General features: G+C 33.9%; 1 protein-coding gene across 1 annotated transcript; it reads left to right on the forward strand.

Annotated features, from left to right (window-relative positions):
* The first annotated feature begins 14,263 nt into the window (after positions 1 to 14,263).
* Positions 14,264 to 15,801, forward strand: LOC127867958 (bursicon-like). Its single transcript, XM_052409483.1, has 2 exons — positions 14,264 to 14,352; positions 14,806 to 15,801. The coding sequence occupies exon 2, from the start codon at positions 14,825 to 14,827 to the stop codon at positions 15,302 to 15,304; it is 480 nt and encodes a 159-aa protein (XP_052265443.1). The 5' UTR covers positions 14,264 to 14,352; positions 14,806 to 14,824; the 3' UTR covers positions 15,305 to 15,801.
* Positions 15,802 to 22,491: the final 6,690 nt, after the last annotated feature.

Below are 22,491 nucleotides of genomic sequence, written 5' to 3' on the forward strand. Positions count from 1 at the left end.
CACATGCATTGACTACACAGGCTAATCTGGGACCACACTTTATACACAAGCATTGACTACACAGGCTAATCTGGGACGACACTTTATACACATGCATTGACTACCTTTTAACAGAGCACGGCTTATATTTAAATAAGATCAAACGTTTGAAAAACAAACTAAGGCCATTCATGTACATATTGTACATAAATGTGCTATATGTTTTCGCTATTTTAATATTTGAGTCGCGTTCTGAGTAAATGGGCATAATGCACGTGCGGAAAATGTCGTCCCAATCTGCACAGGCTAATCAGGGACGACACTTTCCGCCTTTATTGGATTTTTGCTAAGAAGAGACTTCATTTTAACGAAAAATGTCATAAAAGCGGAAAGTGTCGTCCCTGATTAGCCTGTGCGGACTACACAGACTAATCTGGGACGACACTTTACGCACATTCATTTAACCTCCTTTCCACAGAACACGGTCCATTCAATTTAAAACAAATTGGTTAAATATAACGCATCATTCCTTTATACAACAGCCATTTCATGATATTGAGCATGTTTCTTAAAAGGTGAAGTTTCTTTTAATTAATACTCCGCTACTATACATGTATTAGTTAAATAATCAAATCGTATTTTTAATTTTAAGATAAAATATAATGCAACATTATTTTTCTGTACATTTTATTAAGAAAAACTTTACTCTGAATCTACCAGAAACTCGTCCATGATAACTATGAAAATGCCATGAAACCCTTGTAGGTAAATGGTTTCTCTGACAGGCGAAGTCAAAAAGAACATTAATTTTCAACTGTCTGAACATTAGTTCTTAACTGGCTGCCACGCATCTTCATGAACACTAATGAATATGTTGACTTGAGAGGTTGCGATAATCCGGTGTGCAGACAAATAATTCCCCCATTATTTTGATAAGCCGTAGATATTAATACAATTTTGAATAAAACATTATATGTGTCATGTGGTGAGTGGTTTACATATTCCACATACTTTTATATCATAAGTTGAAATTGTATTGTTGTTTATTTTTTTAAATGTGTTGCGACCATGAAGTCGCACGTATCGTGATATATACAATACATTAATCGTTTGTTCTTTAAAAAAAATGGACATAAATGCATCATGCGGCATCTCATCTGGGTCTACGCTGTTTTCCAGGGCCTTTTTTTCTAGACGCTAGGCATAAATGGGTTAATGAATTGTTAAAATGCCGCTCAGCTTTCTAGCCATATCGGAAAGACAGTGAATAATGTCTATATTGTATTAATATTCGATTTATATCTCGACTTAACTCGCTGCGAAATTTCTAAGTTGGTCACAAAATAACAGCTTCCGCTAAAAAAATGGAAATAAACATTGATGGACTCTGTTCATAATGACCCCCTTAACACACACACCCTCCACATAAGTAATATGTGTGGTACTGAAAGTAACATAAGTTCATTAATTTTGTGTCTTGATGTGATGTTTTGTTAATCGGTTTCTGTGTTTTCTGTGCTCTGTGCATATATCGGGGTGATGCTGTAAAACGTGCACATTTAACAATCAACTTTAGAGCCTTGTTCTGGGAAAACCGGGCTTATGCATGTGCGTTAATTAATTAACCCATTTATGTCTAGCGTCTGGAAAAGGGGCCTTTGCAAACAGCGTAGACCTAGAGGAGACGCCGCATGATGCGGCGTTTCATAAGGGTCTGCGCTGTATGCTTAAAGGAATTTCTGTAAGAAATATTCTAAATATAGAAATAAATCTACTAGAAATCCCTAATTTTGGAAATAAATTGATACAATTTAGAAGGATGGGAGAGTCCACTAGGCATACATGGGTTAAGTGTCATCTCAGACTGTGCAGTCCACACGGGTACGACACATTCCGCTTATAAGTTTGTGTGGACTGCACATGCTAATGGGTGCAACACTTGACGTACGTGCATTAAGCCAAGTTTTCCCAAAACGGTGATTATTATTAAGATTTGTTACGGAGTACAGCGAGCAGCTGCATTCGCATCTGAACTCTTTGTTAGTTGTTCTAGCCGATGGACAAACAAGGCCGGCTTTTAACGAACGCATAGCAGATAAGATCTTTCCCACGGCAACATAGTAGCAAACACGTATAATTGCGCGAAAGTCTGTTTAGATATACAATTAAACAGTGCAACAACGTAAGTTCACTGGTTACCTTAGTCAACAATTGCCAAGTTAAAATGTAAAACTACTTAAATTGTGTAACGTTGTCGATAGATCAAACTACTAACCGTAGCGTTATTTTATCTCCTCCACAACGGGAACATATTAAATACCACTTCTGTTGGAGCTCGCTGTGATTGGACGCATCATTGTTATCTTTTTTGGACCAAAACGAGCTTCATTCGGTGCTATTTATTTTCTATCTTTTTCTATAATATGATAATAATATTATAATATTATGACAAATGCTTATAATTATTTAATAGAGTCATCGCAAAAGAAGTTCTTATAAAATGATTTCAAAATGTGATGACCATGTGAGTACATTATATTTAAGATCACTACTACATTAGAGTCGCGCTCTGTAAAAAGGGGGTTTAAAGCGTGTGCTTAAAGTGTCGTCCCAGATTCGCTTGCGCAGTCCGCACAGGCTAATCAGGACGACACTTTCCGCCTAAATTTATATTTTGCTAAGTGGAGACGTTCTTTAAACGAAACATTTTATTAAAGCGGAATGTTTCGTCCCTTATTAGCCTGTGCAGACGGAAAATCCCATTTTCACAGAGCACGGCCTTCATGGCTTTACACTAACCGTACCAAGGCGTTGACCCCCATCTTTGATAATAAGTGGACTGACTGTTGTGTTTGATGTTCTGGCCTGTAACATTTACCACTTTCCGATCAAAAACTAATAAATTGTGTAAATTGATGCTCATTTCGAAACGAATGGAGCCTAAACCACAAGTATTTGATACATAACTGAGTATGATAATATCGATTGCGTATCAGTAATGGTTAAGTTTTATTTCAATCTATACCATACAGTCATTTCCCCGCTGCACAATCTTTCATAATCGAAATATCTAAGACGGGAGGGGGCGTACACAGATTAGACGAAATATCAAAGTAATTAATCACAGCAAAATAAAGAATAAAAATACTGATTGATGCATCGGTTAAGTTCAGACATAACTTCTATTCGCAACGACTTATGAAAGTTTGCAAAGGTTCGAAATCGCGTATGACTGGACTTCTTTAATTCGTTTATGTCTAAATAAAACGTGTATCTGAAATTCAATGAAGATTCATTTCAATTTGTTAATGAATGTTTGCAATAAAATAAATATATACAATCCATCAAATGAGATGAAACATGATATTGCGTAAATTGTAGTCTAATGTATAGCGTATGTAATTTAAACATTTTTTTAATGTTTTTTTTCCAGGCGGAATAATTTTCATTAATGGCTGGCTAAAGTTGGTCATAAACTTGTTTGCCACTAAATATTCCAGGTTTTTAAAATATCGCAAACAATTAAAATTCCGAAAACACATGCTTTAACTATTCTAAACTCAAACTGGTATCAACATATCGTAAGATTTGGGGGTTTGTATAGGTTTTATGGCTAGCCCAACCCTACTCTTACACAATAATAATTCGCAAACATAAAGCGCGTCCAAAAAGATTTCAATCAAATGCACCTATGCAGACGGATATTAAAACATGAACTTTACGCTGAACATCGGGAATGAATTGGTGATAAGTTTTAAACTAGTAATAAAGTAAAAAGACTTTAAAAAATATGATTCATGTATAAATATCTTTTAATAAATTATGTGGCCTACACTTAGAATCCAAGGTCCATCGTGAACACTTGTAATTAAATTCTTTTTTGTTAAAACACAAAAAATACACACAAAAATTATGAACATTTCGGTGTATTTGGATACCGAACCAGGGTGCAGAATCAACGGGATTTTCATGGGGTTACACACGGGCTAGACAGAATGTAAACACACCGTTAAGAACTTTATTTTTACAAATATTTCAAGTTATGGAAATAAATTTTCTTTACTGCATAAAAGACAGTTTTTCTTGCAATTTAACGACAACATTTCACCTTGCGTGACGTATAGTCGTGCAGTACACATGGATTTTTCTTTAACAAGAACAAAGGCTTATTAAATAAAGTAATTCTGATGTATTTCACATTGCCATAAAACCGCAAAAAGTCTGTCTTTTATGCATAGTTAAAATTCTTAAGAAAAATTGTTTTACATAGTTATTTGGAAAAAAGCAGCACCTACCGGTGTGTTACATCCAGTAACGTTTAATTGGGAAAACCCAACAAAGTCACGTGATCCTGCAATCTGGAACGTATATAGGTCAAGCATTCGAATAGTCTATAAGTCGATATAATGAAGCGGACAACAGCATGATGAAATATGAATAAGAAAATCAATCGCACGAATTTTAATTTAATAACAGAAAATTATACAGGGCCACGTTCTCGGAAAACTGAGCTTAATTTGGTGAATAAAGTATCAAACTAGTTAAGCCTGTGCAGTCCGCATAGGCCAATCATGGACAACACCTTTCGCTTTAATGGTATGTATTTGTTTGAAGGAAGTCTCTTCCTGATCAGCCTGTGCGTACTTTACGGGCTAATCTTGAAAGTCAGTTAAGGCACTTTCATTAAGCACTGTTTGCCAAGAAGGATGCTCTAGGATACGCCCCAGGCATTTCTCTAAGTTGGGTAAACGTGTCTCATTTCAAAGTCATTTAAATTAAAGGCTTGCAAATTGTAACAGCCATTTCTCTCCTTCTAATGTGTCTGGGGTTTCGTTATTTCTATGTGTAGCATCTCAACATATGCAATATAAGATTTTTAAAACTGTCAATAGTCTTAGTACGTATGTATTGTTATATATTTGTGTGCATTTGATATATAACATAAATGCAGCTTGAAGCCAGCTTCTTGGCGGTGTATATTTAATTAACCCATTGTTTTTATTTATATAAATTAAGCTATCTTACAAGTACGTTGTGAACATCCACGCATTCAGGGTGACGTGTTTAGTTCGGTGCGCATTGAAACCGGTTAAAGCGCTCCGATGCTTTTCATTGGCTGTCCCGATGCGATGACGTCAGTTTCAATCATGTTTATTTTTAGGTCTGGTGGTATATGTGTTGCCGTTTATTAAATAAAATCATTTGGTCGCTTGACTCAATCTCTCTATCAAGTCAAGTTTCATTTATGTCATCTAATGTTAACTAAAATATTGTTCCACATGTGTTATCTGTAAGGTATATTACTGTGAAACGTTTTCATTTATAAAATGACGAATGAAACTGTAGATCACACAAAAAACAGAGTTAGTTGTGTAACATGTTTACTGTTTCTTCGGGATATATACAATGGCAACAAACACCAGTGGTATTTTTCACCACACGGAATTTTACTGGAGCTTTCCTTAGCCGTTTGATTAGATGCTCAACTTCATCAATTTAAACTGTAATCAATCAATATTTACACTATTAATGATTTATAATTATTGTATTATTCTAATGATGAACGTTTAATCACTATACAAGCCGGTTTCGTATACTTTGTGTGACTTGTATGTCTTTGATCACTTGGGTGACTTGAGTCACCTACGGTGACTTGGGTTGACTTTGGCCGACTTGGGTTGACTTGGGTCGACTTGGGTTGACTTGGGTCGACTTGGGTTGACTTGGGTCGACTTGAGTGGACTTTGTTCGACTAGGGTATCTTTAGATTACTTGGGCCACCTCGGGTGTCTTGGGTGACTTGGGTCACCTCGGGTGTCTTACACATATAGCAACAAGTCTGCAGTGTACCATGGCTTGACAGACTCAGGCTGAACTTCGAGACCTGACACGTGCACTAACTTATATTTCCGATGGAAACCTGTGACCCGGACTAGTATATGAGTCTCTAGGCTACCCAGCAAGCTATGGTATATTGCGCAAAGTTGCTTGGGGTACCCCACTTAAAAAGCATTCAAAGTCACAGAAATTTCCCTGCCATAGGCTGACCTAAGAGACCAGAAACGTGCACTGTCTAATATTACCAAAGGAGACCTGTGCCCGGACTAATATATGAGTCTCAAGCTTACCCAGCAAGCCATGGTATATTGCGCAAAGATGCCTGGGTCACCCCCAATCAAAAGCATCTTAAGTAACAGATACTTCCAATGGTATATGGTCTCTAGTTACTGCAACGTATTAAACGTTGTGATCTGTTCGGCAATCAAACGCAGACTGCTTGCTCCCAGTAGAGCAGCGCTTTATATACTGATAGTTCACGTGATCCGCTTGTTAAAGACATAACCCTACTTTTTCATTTCATGAACTTACCGAACGGTCAAATACTTGCACACGGGAAACGTACTTTCGTTTTAATGTAAATACTTAAAGAATAATGAACCTAAAGGATAAAGTACCGGCACAAATCGTCACAGCTGATGGACGAAAATATACTATTTTGCAAACGATCTTACACGTTCACTGCGAAAAGTGTTGATTCATTGAGGTATTAAATACGATATTCGCAAATTATTAAACTTGCATAAACATAAGAGCTATTTGCAAATCTTAAAGCTAAAGCATATTATACGTAGGTATATTTCAATTCATATAGATGAAAACATCAATCAGTCGGTCTGTAAGCAAGCCAACAATAGTGTACGTGTTAATTAAGCGCTTCAACAGTCGAGGAGTTTAAGAAGCGAAACATACGGTATGGATCGGTTCGCATTCACACTTACGGGAATTATGCTTGTTCAATGTTAAGGTACGTATAAATGGAATGCTCTTTACATGAATTGCATATTATCTCGGGGTCGCTGACTGAACGACCGATGTTAATCATAATGGGTGTAAACTGTGTTATAAAAGCATTTCCAATCAATTAAAATACAGATTATTCAGTATATAAAAAATAAAAAAACGCGTATCGGTTTCTGATACTAAATTTATTTTCGGTCATACTTTTATGTCCGTTTACATATGGGGTATATGTACTACGTAAACGTTTTTCGTGATTCAAAATTATGCCGTCATTGGCCACATATCGCGTGTTTCTAAATAACGTCGTAATAATAACACAAATAGTTCATTATATGAAAATATATAGGGTTATAATGTACTCTTTTGTTTCATATTCTACTGATTTGTTGACATGTTCGATATTATATTTCATTTCGTAGGAGATTTACTCATAAACAGCACACAATATGTTATCTGACGTGATATCGCCAACATAGTGTTGTTGATGATTTGAACAATTGAGTTGCCATGCAATTATGTTGTAAATTGAAATGATTAGATGCCTTTCTAACTGTGGTCCAATTAAATCGCAATTATAACATTTATTTGAACCATAATATTAAATATAAACTTAATTTGAGTTAAACAATCATAATATCAAATATAAACAATATCTTCACACTTACGGATCAAACATTTTACAATAAGTGTATTACCAAGGAAAAATGGAAGTTTTGTAATTTTCTTGCTCCAAATATTATTATTTTAGTATTGTAATAATTATTGTTTAAGTACCAGTTGTTGTAATATTCATGGAAAGTGTTTAAGCTATTCTGGAAGTCATTTGGTCAATCTTAACGTAATACAGTGTCATCAGCAAAGAGTAAAATAAGAAGTTTAAGTCATAATGTTAAGTCTAATGGGTCTTTTAACTATACACCGACAGAACCGTTCAGATGCAAAGTTGCTTGCATATCATTAAGAAAAAAAGAGAATTGGTGAAGGTTTTATTCTTGTCTGACTTCACTTTCTGAAATAAATGTAGAAGAGACAGTTCCATCGTGCGAGATACAAGATTTAACATTACTAAACATGTTTAAAATGATAATAAAGACACATGTTTTGAGTTCTATAGAAGCTTGTGCCAGAGAACTTTTCTCCACACCTTATCAAGGACCTGCGAGAAAATAAATGCACAATATAGTTTTTGTTGTGTAAAGATTTCTATTAATAAGTGTAGTGTAAAACTATTGTCGCTGCAAGAGTAACCTTTTCTGAATCCTGCTTGGTTTATCTGGTACATGTTTGTTCTCTAAGAATTTAGTTAATCTTTGATTGATAATATTGTAATTGGTACATAGTTATTGGGATCTTTAGGATCACCATTATGTTTTGAAAATTGGGATGATAGTACCTTAAAGCCATGTTTGGGGAATAATTCCAGTATCGGTTAAACAGTTTGCAATAAAAAGGTATCAGGATTTCTTTGATTCATTTAATATATTCATTAAAAGTGCTTGAGGCTTTAGAGTTTGTTACGTTATTCACGCATTGATTTATTTCATTTTCAGTAAGTGGCGCGTTAAGGTACACATTTGTAAATCATTTGTGGTGTGTATATCATTTTCATAACGGTAATCATCAATTGTATTTGTATTTATGTAGTCATTTGTGGTGTGTATATCATTTTCATAACGGTAATCATCAATTGTATTTGTATTTATGTAGCCATTTGTGGTGTGTATATCATTTTCATAACAGTAATCATCAATTGTATTTGTATTTATGTCGTCATTTGTGGTGTGTATATCATTTTCAAAACGTTGATCATCAATTGTATTTGTATTTATGATCTTAAAGTGCTCATAGAATTCATCAATAGAGGGTTCCTTACTTAATTTGGTTTGAGGTTTCAAGGAGTTCAAAATTTCCCAGTATGTTTTTTTTGTCATTTAATGATCTTAGTTTTGAAGAAGTCTTTCATTATGTTTATAAATGAATATATTCATAGTTATTATGTATTGCTTACTAGCATTTTTAAATCTTAATTTGTTCTCATTATTTTTTTTGTATATTCGTCTTTAGCATAATGGTTGTTTTGTCTAGCAAGATAGCATTTTGGTTCAAACCAGGGTTTCTTGTTGTTCTTATTTACTATATGATTGTTTCTGAATTTTTCAGGGAACGTTTGAGTGATGTGTTAAGGAAAATGGACTGTAGTTTGCTGGTTATAATTTCAAATGTTTCCTTGGATTGAGGGTCGGTGTAAAGTTGTATTATTAGACTGTCTATATCTGCCATTTGTATGTTTTGCTGAAAATGGTTTTCCGTACCGTGTTTTCAGGCTGATGATGAAAGGTTGGTTAAGTGTCTTGTTTCGGCATTTGGTTGTTCAATATTTTAAAAGTCAACGTAGGAGCCATGTGTTCATCGGAGAATAGGGGATCTGTTTTAATAATCTCAAATCTGTTAATTTTTGGGAAGCAATCGGCTGTTGCAATGACATAATCATTGACAAACTTATCTCGGAGAGTGAAGGCACCTAAATTTGTATATGCCTGCAGCCTGCCATTGCGGAAAACAATGTTACTGTTTTTACAGCTATCAAGCATTCGGAGCCCATGCATATTTGTTGTTGTTTTTTATGTCAAGGAAAATCCTTGTAAGTGAAATTGACAAATTTTCTAGGACATAACACATTTTTAGGTTAATGCTTAATTTCTTCGTCAATATCGAACAAGTTGTTTAGGAGTGGGTCAGAACGTATAAAATCATTCATTGAACTTGTTAGAGCATTTGTATCGCCAGCTATGCAGACAAATTTGAAGTTACTGTATTTGTCATTTATTTCATTTTCCAACACGTTAAACAAGTCTTCTTTAAAAAAAAAAACGATCTGATGACGAATACAGTGAACTTAGTAAGATATCTTCAACTAGAATGGATACGTTTTTGGATATAGAAACCCAGACTATGTATTCCGAGTTATTTGCGACAACGTGAACAGATTTGCTTGTATTGTATTTTACATATATACCAATTCCTCCTTATTTTCTTCTGTACGTTTGCAACCTGTGTCTTGATAAAATGAAAATCATTAAGATCAACAATGTCATATTCATCAATACGTGTTTCTGAAATGCAAAAAATGTCATCCATACTTAAAAAGATACAAAGGTCAGGGTAATGGAAACGTTGTTTTTCGGCCACTTACATTTAGACAACATAATTTTAAGTATGTTTCTGAATTTAGGTGACTTAGAGCGCCTCTCCGCCCTTGGGTCTATTTGTAATAGTTCGATGGTTTTGCACAGTTTGTTTTCTGGTGATCCATAGGAACATTGTTTAGCTCCGATGCAAGATTCTCATCGGTCAAAACAACTGTGTTAAATATTGCAAATGTATTGACCACGCATGTATTTTCCAACATCTTCAAGAGGAGAACTCTATTAAACGTGGTCGTCTTGTATTCCAACATGGTGAGTAAAAATACTGTTCAAACGTTCATTAAGTTGAATTGTATTGTCTTATAAAATGTGTATTAGTATATTATATATTCATTTCATTCATATTGAATATATTCGCAGTAGTCGACGTCAATAGATAAAACACATGTATTGACTTCGTATGTCGTTTGCCCCCACCCAACACGCTAAATTAATGTATGTATCCGTGACGATAGTTAGGATTCATTATAGTAATATACCAAAAGACAAATATTGCTGTTTTTCAACATGTATAACCATTGGAAATCTGTCAAAGTCGCCGTACAAGAAAACACGCGGAGTTGTTGTCTAAACAAGAAATATATATTTCAAAATGTCTGTATGGGCTTTGCAAGCGTGCATCAGACATATTCCATCACTCCACTACCATATCTTAAAATAGGTGTAATAGTTGGTTCAAAACATGTAATCTGACAATGACTTTTGTTTACTCAAACTTAAACAAACTTTCTTATTTTCCTTTTCAAACTTAAGAAGTGCTTTTTGCTTGTTCACCAATGGTGTTTATTTTTTGCAAAAGCAAACAGTCAATTTGGGGAGAAATTTATTCCAAAACATCTAAAAGTTAAAAGAAAAGTTGAAAGAATCTTCAAATTCTATTTGCTTTCCTTTGACATACAAAGTGCTGTGTCTTTTAAATTTATCAACCAAAACCGTAATCTATGTTGTTGTTTTATCGACAAAATTCATATAATGTTTCCAAGTTTAACAATGTCAGCGCCAAACGAAAATATGGTATATGGTTATATGGCCTTTCCTCAAACCAGTATAATCAAACTCATGTATTTTTCTGAAAAAGTATTCCGTATGTGCATTATTAAACACAGATATGAATTATTTACTCAAGCATCTTAGTTGCATATAGATCTGTAGTTTTTGTTTCTTCAGTATCTCCCTTTTTAATAAATAATAGCCATTATTCAGGCATATCACCGCCAACAAGTTAATCATATCTTAAAGTTTATTTTTCAAACTGTCATTGTAATCGTATTTAATAATGACAAGCTTGTAACATTTGCGTGTTCGTTACTGTTATCGCTAGTAAGTTCAATTTCTTAATACACGAATACAAAATTGTCAAATTAATGTTATTTGGTTGTTTTGTGTATTAATATTGTTAATTGAAGTCCAATATGCATCGAGAGATTAATTTTTCATACCTGTAATATGCTTCATATGATTTCCTTTTAGAATTTTGAAGAGCTTTTCTCATGGTGCGTTTGTACAATTTCGAGGCCCAAAGCCTGTCATACTTTGAATCGTTTTTCTTTCCCAGATGAGTTTGGGGTTACTTAAGAATAGTTGTATTTCTTTCTAACAGCTTTACATTCATCATTTTAAACAAGTTATGTTTGTTATTATGTTACATGCATTTTTTGGTATTTGATGTGATTCGAATAACGTTTTGTGCAGAAAAAACCATGGCCTTCTTTACAGAAACCACAACTGAATTGTTACGTTGGCGGTTTATCGAAAAATATCCTTCTACGAATTATGAAGCATTTCGCTTGTGATAGACATCAATGTGGTGAATGAAATCTGAAATGTTTGACTTGAAACAAGATTCCTTATGTGATTTTGATACTTCCAATCACAACCTAAAGACCAGACTGCATTTTTTCTTTTAAAATATGATTGTATGTATTGGTCATATATTGTCTATATTTCATATTGTACATATGATTGTAAAATATGATATGATTGTTTATCATTGAAAAAGCCATGCCTTGTTATATAATACACACATTAGCTCTACAGAAACCAGTTAGTATTTGGTGTTTGGTTTAATCTTTTGAACAATATATAATTTGAACGATATAACACTGATGTTTTTCATCTTAAACTCTACTCCAAAACATATCGCTTTTGTCGAAACCAACTATGTAAAAAAACCATTATCAGCGTCATATATATCTGCAAGTGTTGATGTTCTAAAATCAAAGTCTCATTAATGATGGACATATTTATTATGTGTATTAAAGATATCAATTTTTGCATAAAACATTTAACATTCACGTTTGAAAAACTATTTAGAATTTTTGGGTGACGTAAATTGCACCGAATATAACATTTTATTTAAAATCGGTGGTAATTTAAACTATTGTTCTCATTCAGAATTAATTTCTTCAAAATATTTTGAGATTTTATTCTTAAACGGACCTTCTCACGTTTTGTTGAATTGACAAAACTTTAAAAAAAATGTTTCAGATTCGCAAATTATCGTTGTAGTTATAACATTTGTGGGGTAACAGTAAAACTGAAAATTTTGCATGCTCTAAAATAGCTATTATATGCATTGTTAGACGATTTAAAAACCTGAAAATTATAAAGCGTTGCAACGCCAAACGATTGAATAATTTGGAGAGTTCTGTCGTTGTCGCTATATTTTGTCACACTACAAGGATTGATTATATAAAAGTAAATGTGAAAGTCCCTTTATTAAATGTAGCGATTCATCATCCTTAACTGTACGATCGTTTTATGATACCAGTATATTGCTCTCAATAAAACATGAATAGTTACTCACGGCGATTACATCACCTTTGTGAAATAAGGTTTGAAGCAGGTGAAAATGTAAAGGTTTTCAATTAATTATGAAATATTTGGTTTCGATTTGAGTCCGAAAACATTTAACCATTTCGATTAAGTAAAATTCTTTAGATTGCTTAGTTAAATTTTGTCGCGAAAGAGTGGGTAGTTTAAACTCTGATTAGAGATGTTGTGGAGCATTATACAGGCTACATGAAACATCTGTCAGATTCATAAAGTACGCACATATACTGATATAAAAGCGATTTAAATCCTAGTGATTCAGACAATAATTCATCTAGTAATTAATATTTTGGCAAAGTTGTAAAACATACGCACATTGTAGTTGTTTTCCTGTTGAAATGGTTCATCTGACAGGCGAGCAGGTAAGCCAGGAGTATCTCTGTCTGGTGGGAGTGATGGCAAAAAAACAAGAACAATCATTTTCAATGATATAAAATGATGCACGTTATGTTATGCATTTAATGTTCAAATAAACCAGGAATGGAATATAATTTAATAATACGAGCCGTGCTCTGTGATACAAGGGTTTGATTCATGTGCGTAAAGTGTCGTTCCAGATTAGTATGTGCAGTCTGCACATGCTAATCAGGGACGACACTTTCATCCCAAACAAAATTTTTATTAAGGAGAAACTTTCTTGAAAATATCATAAAAGCGGAAAGTGTCGTCCATAATAAGCCTCTTCGTTCTGCACTGGCTAATCTGGGACGACACTTTGGGCACATGTATTAAACCCCCTTTTAACAGAGCAAGGTCCTTATCGAATGTATGATGGACCACATTTTATTGCGATATCGACTATTATTTCACATAGTTTATTATATTAAAACATGGTACTTATTGGCAGGTGATATATTGTTAGACTCGCTCTGGACAAACCGGGGCAAATACATGTGCGTAAAGTGTCGTACCAGATTAGTCTGTGCAGTTCGCACAGATTAGTCAAGAGACGCAATTTTTTTGCAACACAATCCAATATGGGACGACACTTCACGCGCATGCATTAAACCCCCTTTCACAGAGCGCGGCTCAAATATTTGTACTAATATCCAATTCCCCTTGTTGGACTCATTTTATGACAACCCTTTGTGTTCCTGTAAAAGAAGACACAAAGCAATGCCAATTTGACATCTGATATTTGTCTGAACGTTCAAACGTCATAACGTATTTGTTGATGTCACATCTTTTCAATTTAAAGACTTTCCTTTGGTTATGAAATACAAAAGTGCCAAATGTTTCCAGATTGAAAGAAATTAGAGTTTGGTATACGCGCAAAATGTGCAAACGTCAGACAAATCTTAGAAAACAAGCCAATCATGTCTTGGCAATCATTGCTGTTAAAGAACGTTTGCACGGTATCAAACGTTTATTTAGAACATTGATTTCACATTTGCAGTAAAATCATAATAAACCGCTTGTTGTAGTAATTGATTTATTTTGTCTACAGTTCTATTATAGATGCTTTCAGTTTCAAAATGGACGTTATCCTGCTGCATGTGTAGCCTTAACAAACTGGAGAAATAGTATCCTGAAGGTAGGAATTGTTAAAGAGAAATAGTATCCTGAAGGTAGGAATTGTTAAAGAGAAATAGTATCCTGAAGGTAGGAATTGTTAAAGATTTAAATAGTGGTTTGAGCCGTGCTATACAGATTTGCGTTTTAATGATTAAGCGAATCACAAATTAATATTTTCCAAAACACAACTATAATAATAGATAAAGATTAGTTCATTATGTGGTTTTCCGATGGATTATAATCGCTGTTTTTATTGTGTAATATGGACATAAATTTTTTGCGTAATAAGCTATAGCTATGTTGATGTAATATTTAAGGCATTGTCCGAATATAATAGTTTCCCATTTGAGTTAAACTGCGTATTTATAATTTAATCAAATACCTATCGCATACCATGTCATTGCAGAATACAAAAACACTAATTTTAGCTTTACATAAATATGTATAATGTACGTGTTTGCAATTTCTTTAGGTGAAACAATTAAACGAAGATGCCGGAAAGTAAATCCGGATGGCTTTTGTCAGTCTTGCTGGTGCTCCTGTTTGATTTTGTGCATTCTGAGTTGTTACCTGAGAAAAACATGCTTGAATCCAGCACCAACTGCTCGCTAAGATACCTACAGATGCGAGTTAAGCTAGAGAACTGTTTGCCAGTCCGCCTCGTGACTCGGGCATGTAGTGGGGCATGCGTTTCTTACACACGAGTTTCCTTGGAGCATCCTGAACTGCTGCAGACCAAGTGCGACTGCTGTCAGTATGTAGGCCGCCGAAAGAAGCGGTTTGGAATAAAATGCCCGCAGAAGAACGCCCGGAACCGCTACACTATCAAGGTTATGTCCGTAACTATGCCGAGGAGATGCCTGTGTCGTCCGTGTTCCAATGTTGCCAATGGGGTGGAGTCTGCAGAGAAAGTGATGTTCAGGACCAGTCCGATACTGGGTGCTATGGTTACTGCTGATATTATTCGCTAAAAAGAATGGTTTGCCAAAAATAAAGTGAGCCGTTGAAGTGAATTTCTTAGTCTGTAAGTAAATTGAGTTGTTATTGTATGTAAAAAAATCAATGATTTGCAAAGAAATATAATTGAACAGTTGGTGTGAATTTCTAAAGCTTAAAGTTAATCGAGTGTATAGTGTACGTTTGACAATGAAATATATGAATACATACAGACGGAAAATTTTATAACACCTAGTTACAATGTGTCCATTTATTTATTTGCACTTATACAATAACTTTGTCGCTAAGCAACTCTTTTTGTTAAACATTTTTTCAAACTTGCTCTTCACAGAAATATCATTCTCAATCGGTATCAAATTTTAGTAGTCACTAGCCAGCGGGACTAGATTTTGCCAAACATTTAGAAATAAGATTAAATCCTTTTTTTAAAAGAATGATAAAGTCCTAAGAATGTGTGATAGCATTTATGAAATATCTCATAACTTTTACTTTTATCTGCGTACAGCTTGCAAAGGACCTAAAATAGATTATTGTAAAACAAAAAAAAATATTGTATAGAAAGCCTAAGACTTATTTGAAACGCGATCGTTCTGTTTCCTGGGCCTAGAACCAGTACTTGGTGTCTATGTGGGAGATCTTAAGAACGCTCCCACAGTGGGGATGAAATGCGTGACCTCCTGATCGTTCGGCGGACACCATATCCACTACCCCACGGCGACTTAAGGGCATTGAGAACCACAGTGAAGATCGAACCCTGGATCACCAGGTCGATGAGGTCAAACCATATCCAATCCGTTGCGGCGAGTTAATTATTAAGAAAAAACTGAAAACACGATTAAATGTAAAGAAAGTAATGTAAATAATGTGAAGAAAACATAGTATTACCAGAGACGAATAATACAACTTTTCGATAAGGTTGAACTTAAAATAGAAAAATCTTTGCTAAATATTCAAGAAAAATAAAATTACTTAAGACAATTCTTTTGCAAAAATCCCTCCTGGTCGGCGATAAAGGTCCATAAATAACCAAATTTTTATGAGATTATTTTCACACAAATATTGAACAATAAATACTGAACACTATTAACTTTTTTAATTATAAAAGCAATTAAAATCAAAACAATTTCTACATAAACTTTATTACTTGTTGCGAAAATAAATAATGCGGAAATCGTTTAGTATTTTAAATGTCAAAAAACTTGGCTTAAAGTATTTTTTCCGCACAGGATCATGGATAACACTTTCCGCATTTATGGAATATAATGTTCAAAGGAAGTATCTTCTAAACCTAACACTTATCTAGGCGTAAAGGTTCTATACTGGCACGTGAGGACTGCACAGGCTAATGTGAGACGACATTTCATGGACATGCATTGAGCGCGTTTTGTTCCAGAGACCGGTCAATAAAACACAACTCAATAAGTATTGAACAGAAATTGTTTACAGTCTTGTGAATAGTAATACGAGCCACGTGATGCTCAATCGTGCAGTCTGGTCAGGAGCACCCCCGTCCGCCATTAAGTCTCGCAAGACTTCGCGGATCCGAAGGCTGGTCAGGAGCTCCCCTGTCCGCCATAAAGTATCGCAAGACTGCGCGGATGCGGAGGCTATCTGGATACCGCATATGGTAAAAGAACCATTTTTGCATGTCGTCGCTAATATTCTGTTGAGGTTGAGGCGTTGTTTCTCATTTTATAGAACAGAAAAAGTCAATAGAACAGCAGAACAATACATATAGCAAGTAGCAAACTAATAAAACTATTCATATGAACGTATAAGCGTTAAGTTTTTATTATAGGAACTGAAACGCGATAACAAACAATTTACTGCGCCGTTTGCACATCTTTTTCAAACAACAAAACCAGTTGTTTTGTTATGTTACATCATAATTAGGAAATGTGTTAAATACAGGTTAATTAGTTATCTGCACAGAATGAAATCGATCGGAACGGAACACGCCATTTGGTTCCCGTATGGTGGCAAAGCAATCATGCGTTGATCCTACAGGCGTGCATGTTAATTTGACTTCATTTCAAGATTATTCTTCTGTTTGTTGTTAAATAACTATTTTAAAAATCAACACAATCTCCAATATAAATGTCAAAGATTGACGACATGTGCTCTGATGCTTTTCAAAATCTTCAGATTTCATGACGTGATTTGTTGTCACTGCTTGTCAATCAAATAAGCTATGTGCGACTATCATTTTGCGTAAAACAGAAGTTTAAAACATATTTTCTGAACGCACAATTTAAGCAATTTTATATGAGTAGCACATGTAGATAAGAACAAGACTTTATCCCCCGATAAAGTTTCTTGATTGTCATTGTTTTCTGTATTACAAAACGCTCTTACAACCGACCATGTTCAGGCAACTAGCCTGTAATGCATGTCAAAACTAACCTGTCATTCCTTACGTAGTTAACGATTCAATACCCGTTTAACGTGGAATAAAAGTCTTATTAAACCATAAACTTAACATTACTTAGTGTATTTGGATATTAACTTGTAATAAAAGCGGCGCAAATCTCTTGTTGTTTTCAATTTATTCCAAGATAATTATGTTTCATTTTCCTTAAGAGTTCTGTCTGTTCAATATAAACATTTATAGGCGACAAGTTTGTAACGGATACAACTAGAACATGGGGGAATCTATAATTAATTGCTGACATATTTTGGAATTACGTAATAAAGTTTCAATCCTATTCAGTTTTTGCATATAGTTTTTCTGTGAAATAAATTGTTTATGTCTTATGAAATGCACTGTTTTTCTCTCCCGAAATAGATAGATTATGGCATGTACAATAATAAGTGCGGTTAACATATTAAGTTACAAATGCAACCTGTTTCCGCATGAAGCCATTTGTAATAAGTATTTTATAGGAAGTCTTAGTTGAAAAGGGGCATACATTGAGCAATTTTTTACTCTATAACTTTACTCAGCTTCTTCCAGAAACCCGGTAAAGATATATTTGGATAATTCTACAGAGCTCTTGTGTGTTTAAGATTTTCGTGACAGGCGATAGAACAAAGAACATTATTATTCTAGTGTAAACAAACTAGTGAGTTCGTGGACATGTTCGTTTTAATATCAATTTGTACGATAAACAATTCCCAATTCGTATGATAAGTCCTATATAATACAAATGAGGCGCGTCATGCAAAAATGAGTCTTATATCCTGTTCTGGGCTCCTGACAAGCTCCAGAACTCGCGATTTCTTGTCAGCAGCTATGGAAATGCACGACGTCATATCCGTACATAATAAAACATCTTGAAATAAAACATGGCGCTGATGAAGACCGTGAGGTCGAAAGCTTCGGCATAAAATGAATACAGCGTTTTTGTCTAAATAATACAAGGCTTATAGAGACTCTGTTATACATATAACAGAGTCTCTATAAGCCTTGTATTATATATATATAAAGTATGGGTTATAAAAATATTATCATATTTATTGTTCGTACGTGATTCCTTTTTATTAATAGAAATACTTCTATATATCCGAGCATGATCTCTCATCGTAAATATCGGTGATCTTAACATGTTTGGGTCCTTTGGTTTTGGCAAGACAACAATTCCCATCCAATAAGACACAGAAACACATTGTTTTATAGAACGCATAATTTGATATATGAACGTATATGTTTCTTTTCATGTATATTTAATTCGTATGGCCTCAATATTACATTTAAATTTCCCTGCCAAACGCAAATTTAAAACCATAAAAATCCTAATTTAAACACAAAACAGCAAAGTATATTTAAACGCACATAGCTGCTGCATAGAAATTCAATATTATAACGTAAATATCACATATTTTCAATACATAAAGAAAGACTCGCGCAGTGCACACGTATGATGTATCGATGAGTCCGTGTCCTTTAAGTTTTAAATGTCACAGACGTAACACACGATCAATCTATCATTTATTAAACAGATTTTGATAAATACACGAATAACAGTTTATGGGATATTAGTATTCTGTCGTTTAATCAAAGGGACTGCATAAAAGGTTATTAATTTAGTTAGTTAACCAGTAGAAGACAAATCGGCTTGCAGGCTTCAGGCTTTTGAATTTTTTTTTTTTGCTTATATGATATGGTGAATATTTCGTTTAGCAACGTGAACCATATGTTTTGTAGACATTCGGTTAATTTTCGGCTATTTAAAAACGTATGAGCCTGTCTTTAAAGCGGCATTTTCACGTTTGGGTAAATTGACAAAATTAAACAAAGCTGTCTCAGATTCGCAAATTTTCGATTTAGTAATGATATTTGTGAGGAAACAGTAATTCTGAACATTTACCATGTTCTAAAATAGCCATTACATGCATCTTTTTACGATTTAAAAACCCGAAAATTATAAATCGTTGCAACGCAAAACGAATTAAAAAATTGGAGAGTTCTGTTGTTGTTGTTATATTTTTTGAAACTACGATGATTGGTTATATTAAGTATAAAATACACCGACATAGTATCCGGAAAGATGGCCGAGTTGTCTAAGTGGGAGACTTTTTACTCCAGGATTCCAGGGGTCAGTGGTTCGAGCCCTGCAGAGGGTTACCTTTTTTTCTTTTTTTTTAAATTTTATTATTGATTTCTTACTGGAGCTTTTTATATCCAACGTTAACATTTATCAATATAAATCATTTAATGACAAACTTCAAAACATGCCAAAATATGTGAAAAGGCCCCTTTAAGAAAAAGTGGGCTTAATTTGTGTGCGTAAACAATCGTCCCAGATTAGACTGTGAAGCATCGGATGGTTACAATAATTTCTTTCTTTATCATGTCTCGCGAATGTAACTTTTTTGTACTGTTATATAATGCATAGTTATATAGATGTTATTTAAAAAACTGTTTCAAAGTTCAAAATCCGATTGCAAGAAATATATTTATAATAACATTTTTATGCGAACACTTCCGTTTAGTTATATTCCTCAACATGTATGTATACATCATCAAGTGTGTTATATTGATGTAATATGCATATTGATGCTATTAAAAGTAATGCATGTCCGTCACCGGGCACAGGCTTATCTTTGAAAATACTACTCACATGCATTAAGCCCAATTTTCCCAGAACGTGACTTATATTATTAAAGTCGACACAATTATTAAATAACGACAAATCACTACATGTACAGGCACGAGTAGCTTTGGGGGAAAATGTGATTAACATTGTTTTGCGAGTAAAAAGTACCTGTTTCTGAAAAATTCTGATTTGCATTTCTTCATTTCGCTGAGCAGCTGTACTAGTAAAACTCTGAAATCGTAGGCAACTGGTAAAGTTTGGCACACAGACATTTGAAATAAAAATCAATAATTTATGGTGACAAAGACGTATACTTGTCATACTACAGTGAAACATACAACTATCATTTTCTTGAAAAATATTATGCTCTGTAACTCCAGATGCTGTGTGACGACTCTTCGTTTCATTTCACATTTCACACATCTTTTCATCATAATCCATACTTCCAAATAAAAAAATATAGCGTCAAACAAAAATAAAGAAAAGTCAGTCCTTTTTCGTTTTCAATAAAAACTGGTGTTATCACTGATGACATATTATAATAATTATTGTGTAACCCTGTTGTTGAAACCTTCGGCGTATTGAAGTGTAAATAACATTGTTAAACTGGTGGTGTCTGACATATTGAGAATACCTTTAAATCATAGCATGCAACATTCATGTTTAATGCTGTTCCGCAAATACTAAATAATGTTTTGACAAAGACTCTACATATAACATACATATGGTGTTAGCAAAAATTGAAGACATTTGGATATCACTTGCGGAGGTAGATGTTTTGTTTCAACGTTGATAATCGTTTTTGCTTTGATGTAATCTTGTGATGTGACATTTAGAAGCATTTAAGATGCTTAAGGTTTGATTTGATATCACGCAAAATATATTTACTCTTGTTGTTTACACATTTGAATAGCAAGTCTGACATATATATGCCGTGTTTTATTCTAATTTAATGACATCGTGTGTGTTTTACGATATTTTATATATTTTTGAAAGTGTTTGAATTGCAGTAAATGCACGTTTTATAAGTCAGCATTAAAAATAACGGGTACATAATACCGACGCAAGTTACAGAATGTATTCAACACAAATCAATTAAAGACGATCAACTGAAAGTACACATTATGTCCATGACGCATATACTATTATTAAATCAAGTGTTTGCTTTTATGTTCATAACATAGTTAAACATCAAATGAACAGACCGATATATGACTAACTATTTGTTAATGACAAAACACTGTAAAGTTTTCGTCAATAAAACATTCTGTCTGTCTGTCTATCAACATATACCTATGTCAACGTTAACATAATTGCATTTAGTTAAATATAATCTTGATCGCGTAAGGTTCATCAAATATATAATAATACATTTTGAGGGATTTTACACAAATAACAAAATATGAAACTTTTATAAGCAGATTTGCTCGACGAATAAATGATTTATTTTAAATATAACTTGTAGGTCATTAATGAGCTGCTTTATCAATTGAGTTGTACCAATATTGTTTAAAAAGATCTACAACTGTGGACTTAAAATAGATATTGAAGGTATCGAGATTGACAGAAAAGGGATTGAGCCAAACGTATAAAACCCCATAAGAATCGAGTTGTTTCTTTACATGTAAGGCCCGATTACTTTTACAAGTTTTCATACTTTTGATCGTTCATACAATTTAGTTATAATTATGTTATTTGATTTGATGAGCTTACACTTTATTATACGAACGTTTCTGTTTATGTAGAGTGGATACCTTCCTAGTTCACCATATACTCCCACATTGCTGCTAGAAAATTTGATACAAAATTTAAGATATACGTTCATAATCAATAAACTTGTCTAAACCCAAAATTTCGCACCCATAATTCAAAGTTGCACCAACGAATGCGTCAAAAAGTTGGCAAGCAATTTTTGGTCTTATATCTAGATGTGTTAGATTATGCATTAAAACATTTAGGTCTTTAAGCTTTCCAGCGAGAGACTCAGCGTTTGTAAGAAAAGGAACCCATGTAATTAAATAGTGTTCCTAAATAGTTGAAGCCATCTACTATTTCTAAATGTTTACCTTTAAATGACCACTTTTCATTATGAAAAGACGGTCCTCTTCTTCTAAAAATCATTACCTCAGATTTACTTATATTTACGTCAAGACCACAGAGATCAC

The sequence above is a fragment of the Dreissena polymorpha genome, chromosome 1 (genome assembly GCF_020536995.1).
Source record: "Dreissena polymorpha isolate Duluth1 chromosome 1, UMN_Dpol_1.0, whole genome shotgun sequence".
In the NCBI taxonomy this organism is placed as follows: domain Eukaryota; kingdom Metazoa; phylum Mollusca; class Bivalvia; order Myida; family Dreissenidae; genus Dreissena; species Dreissena polymorpha.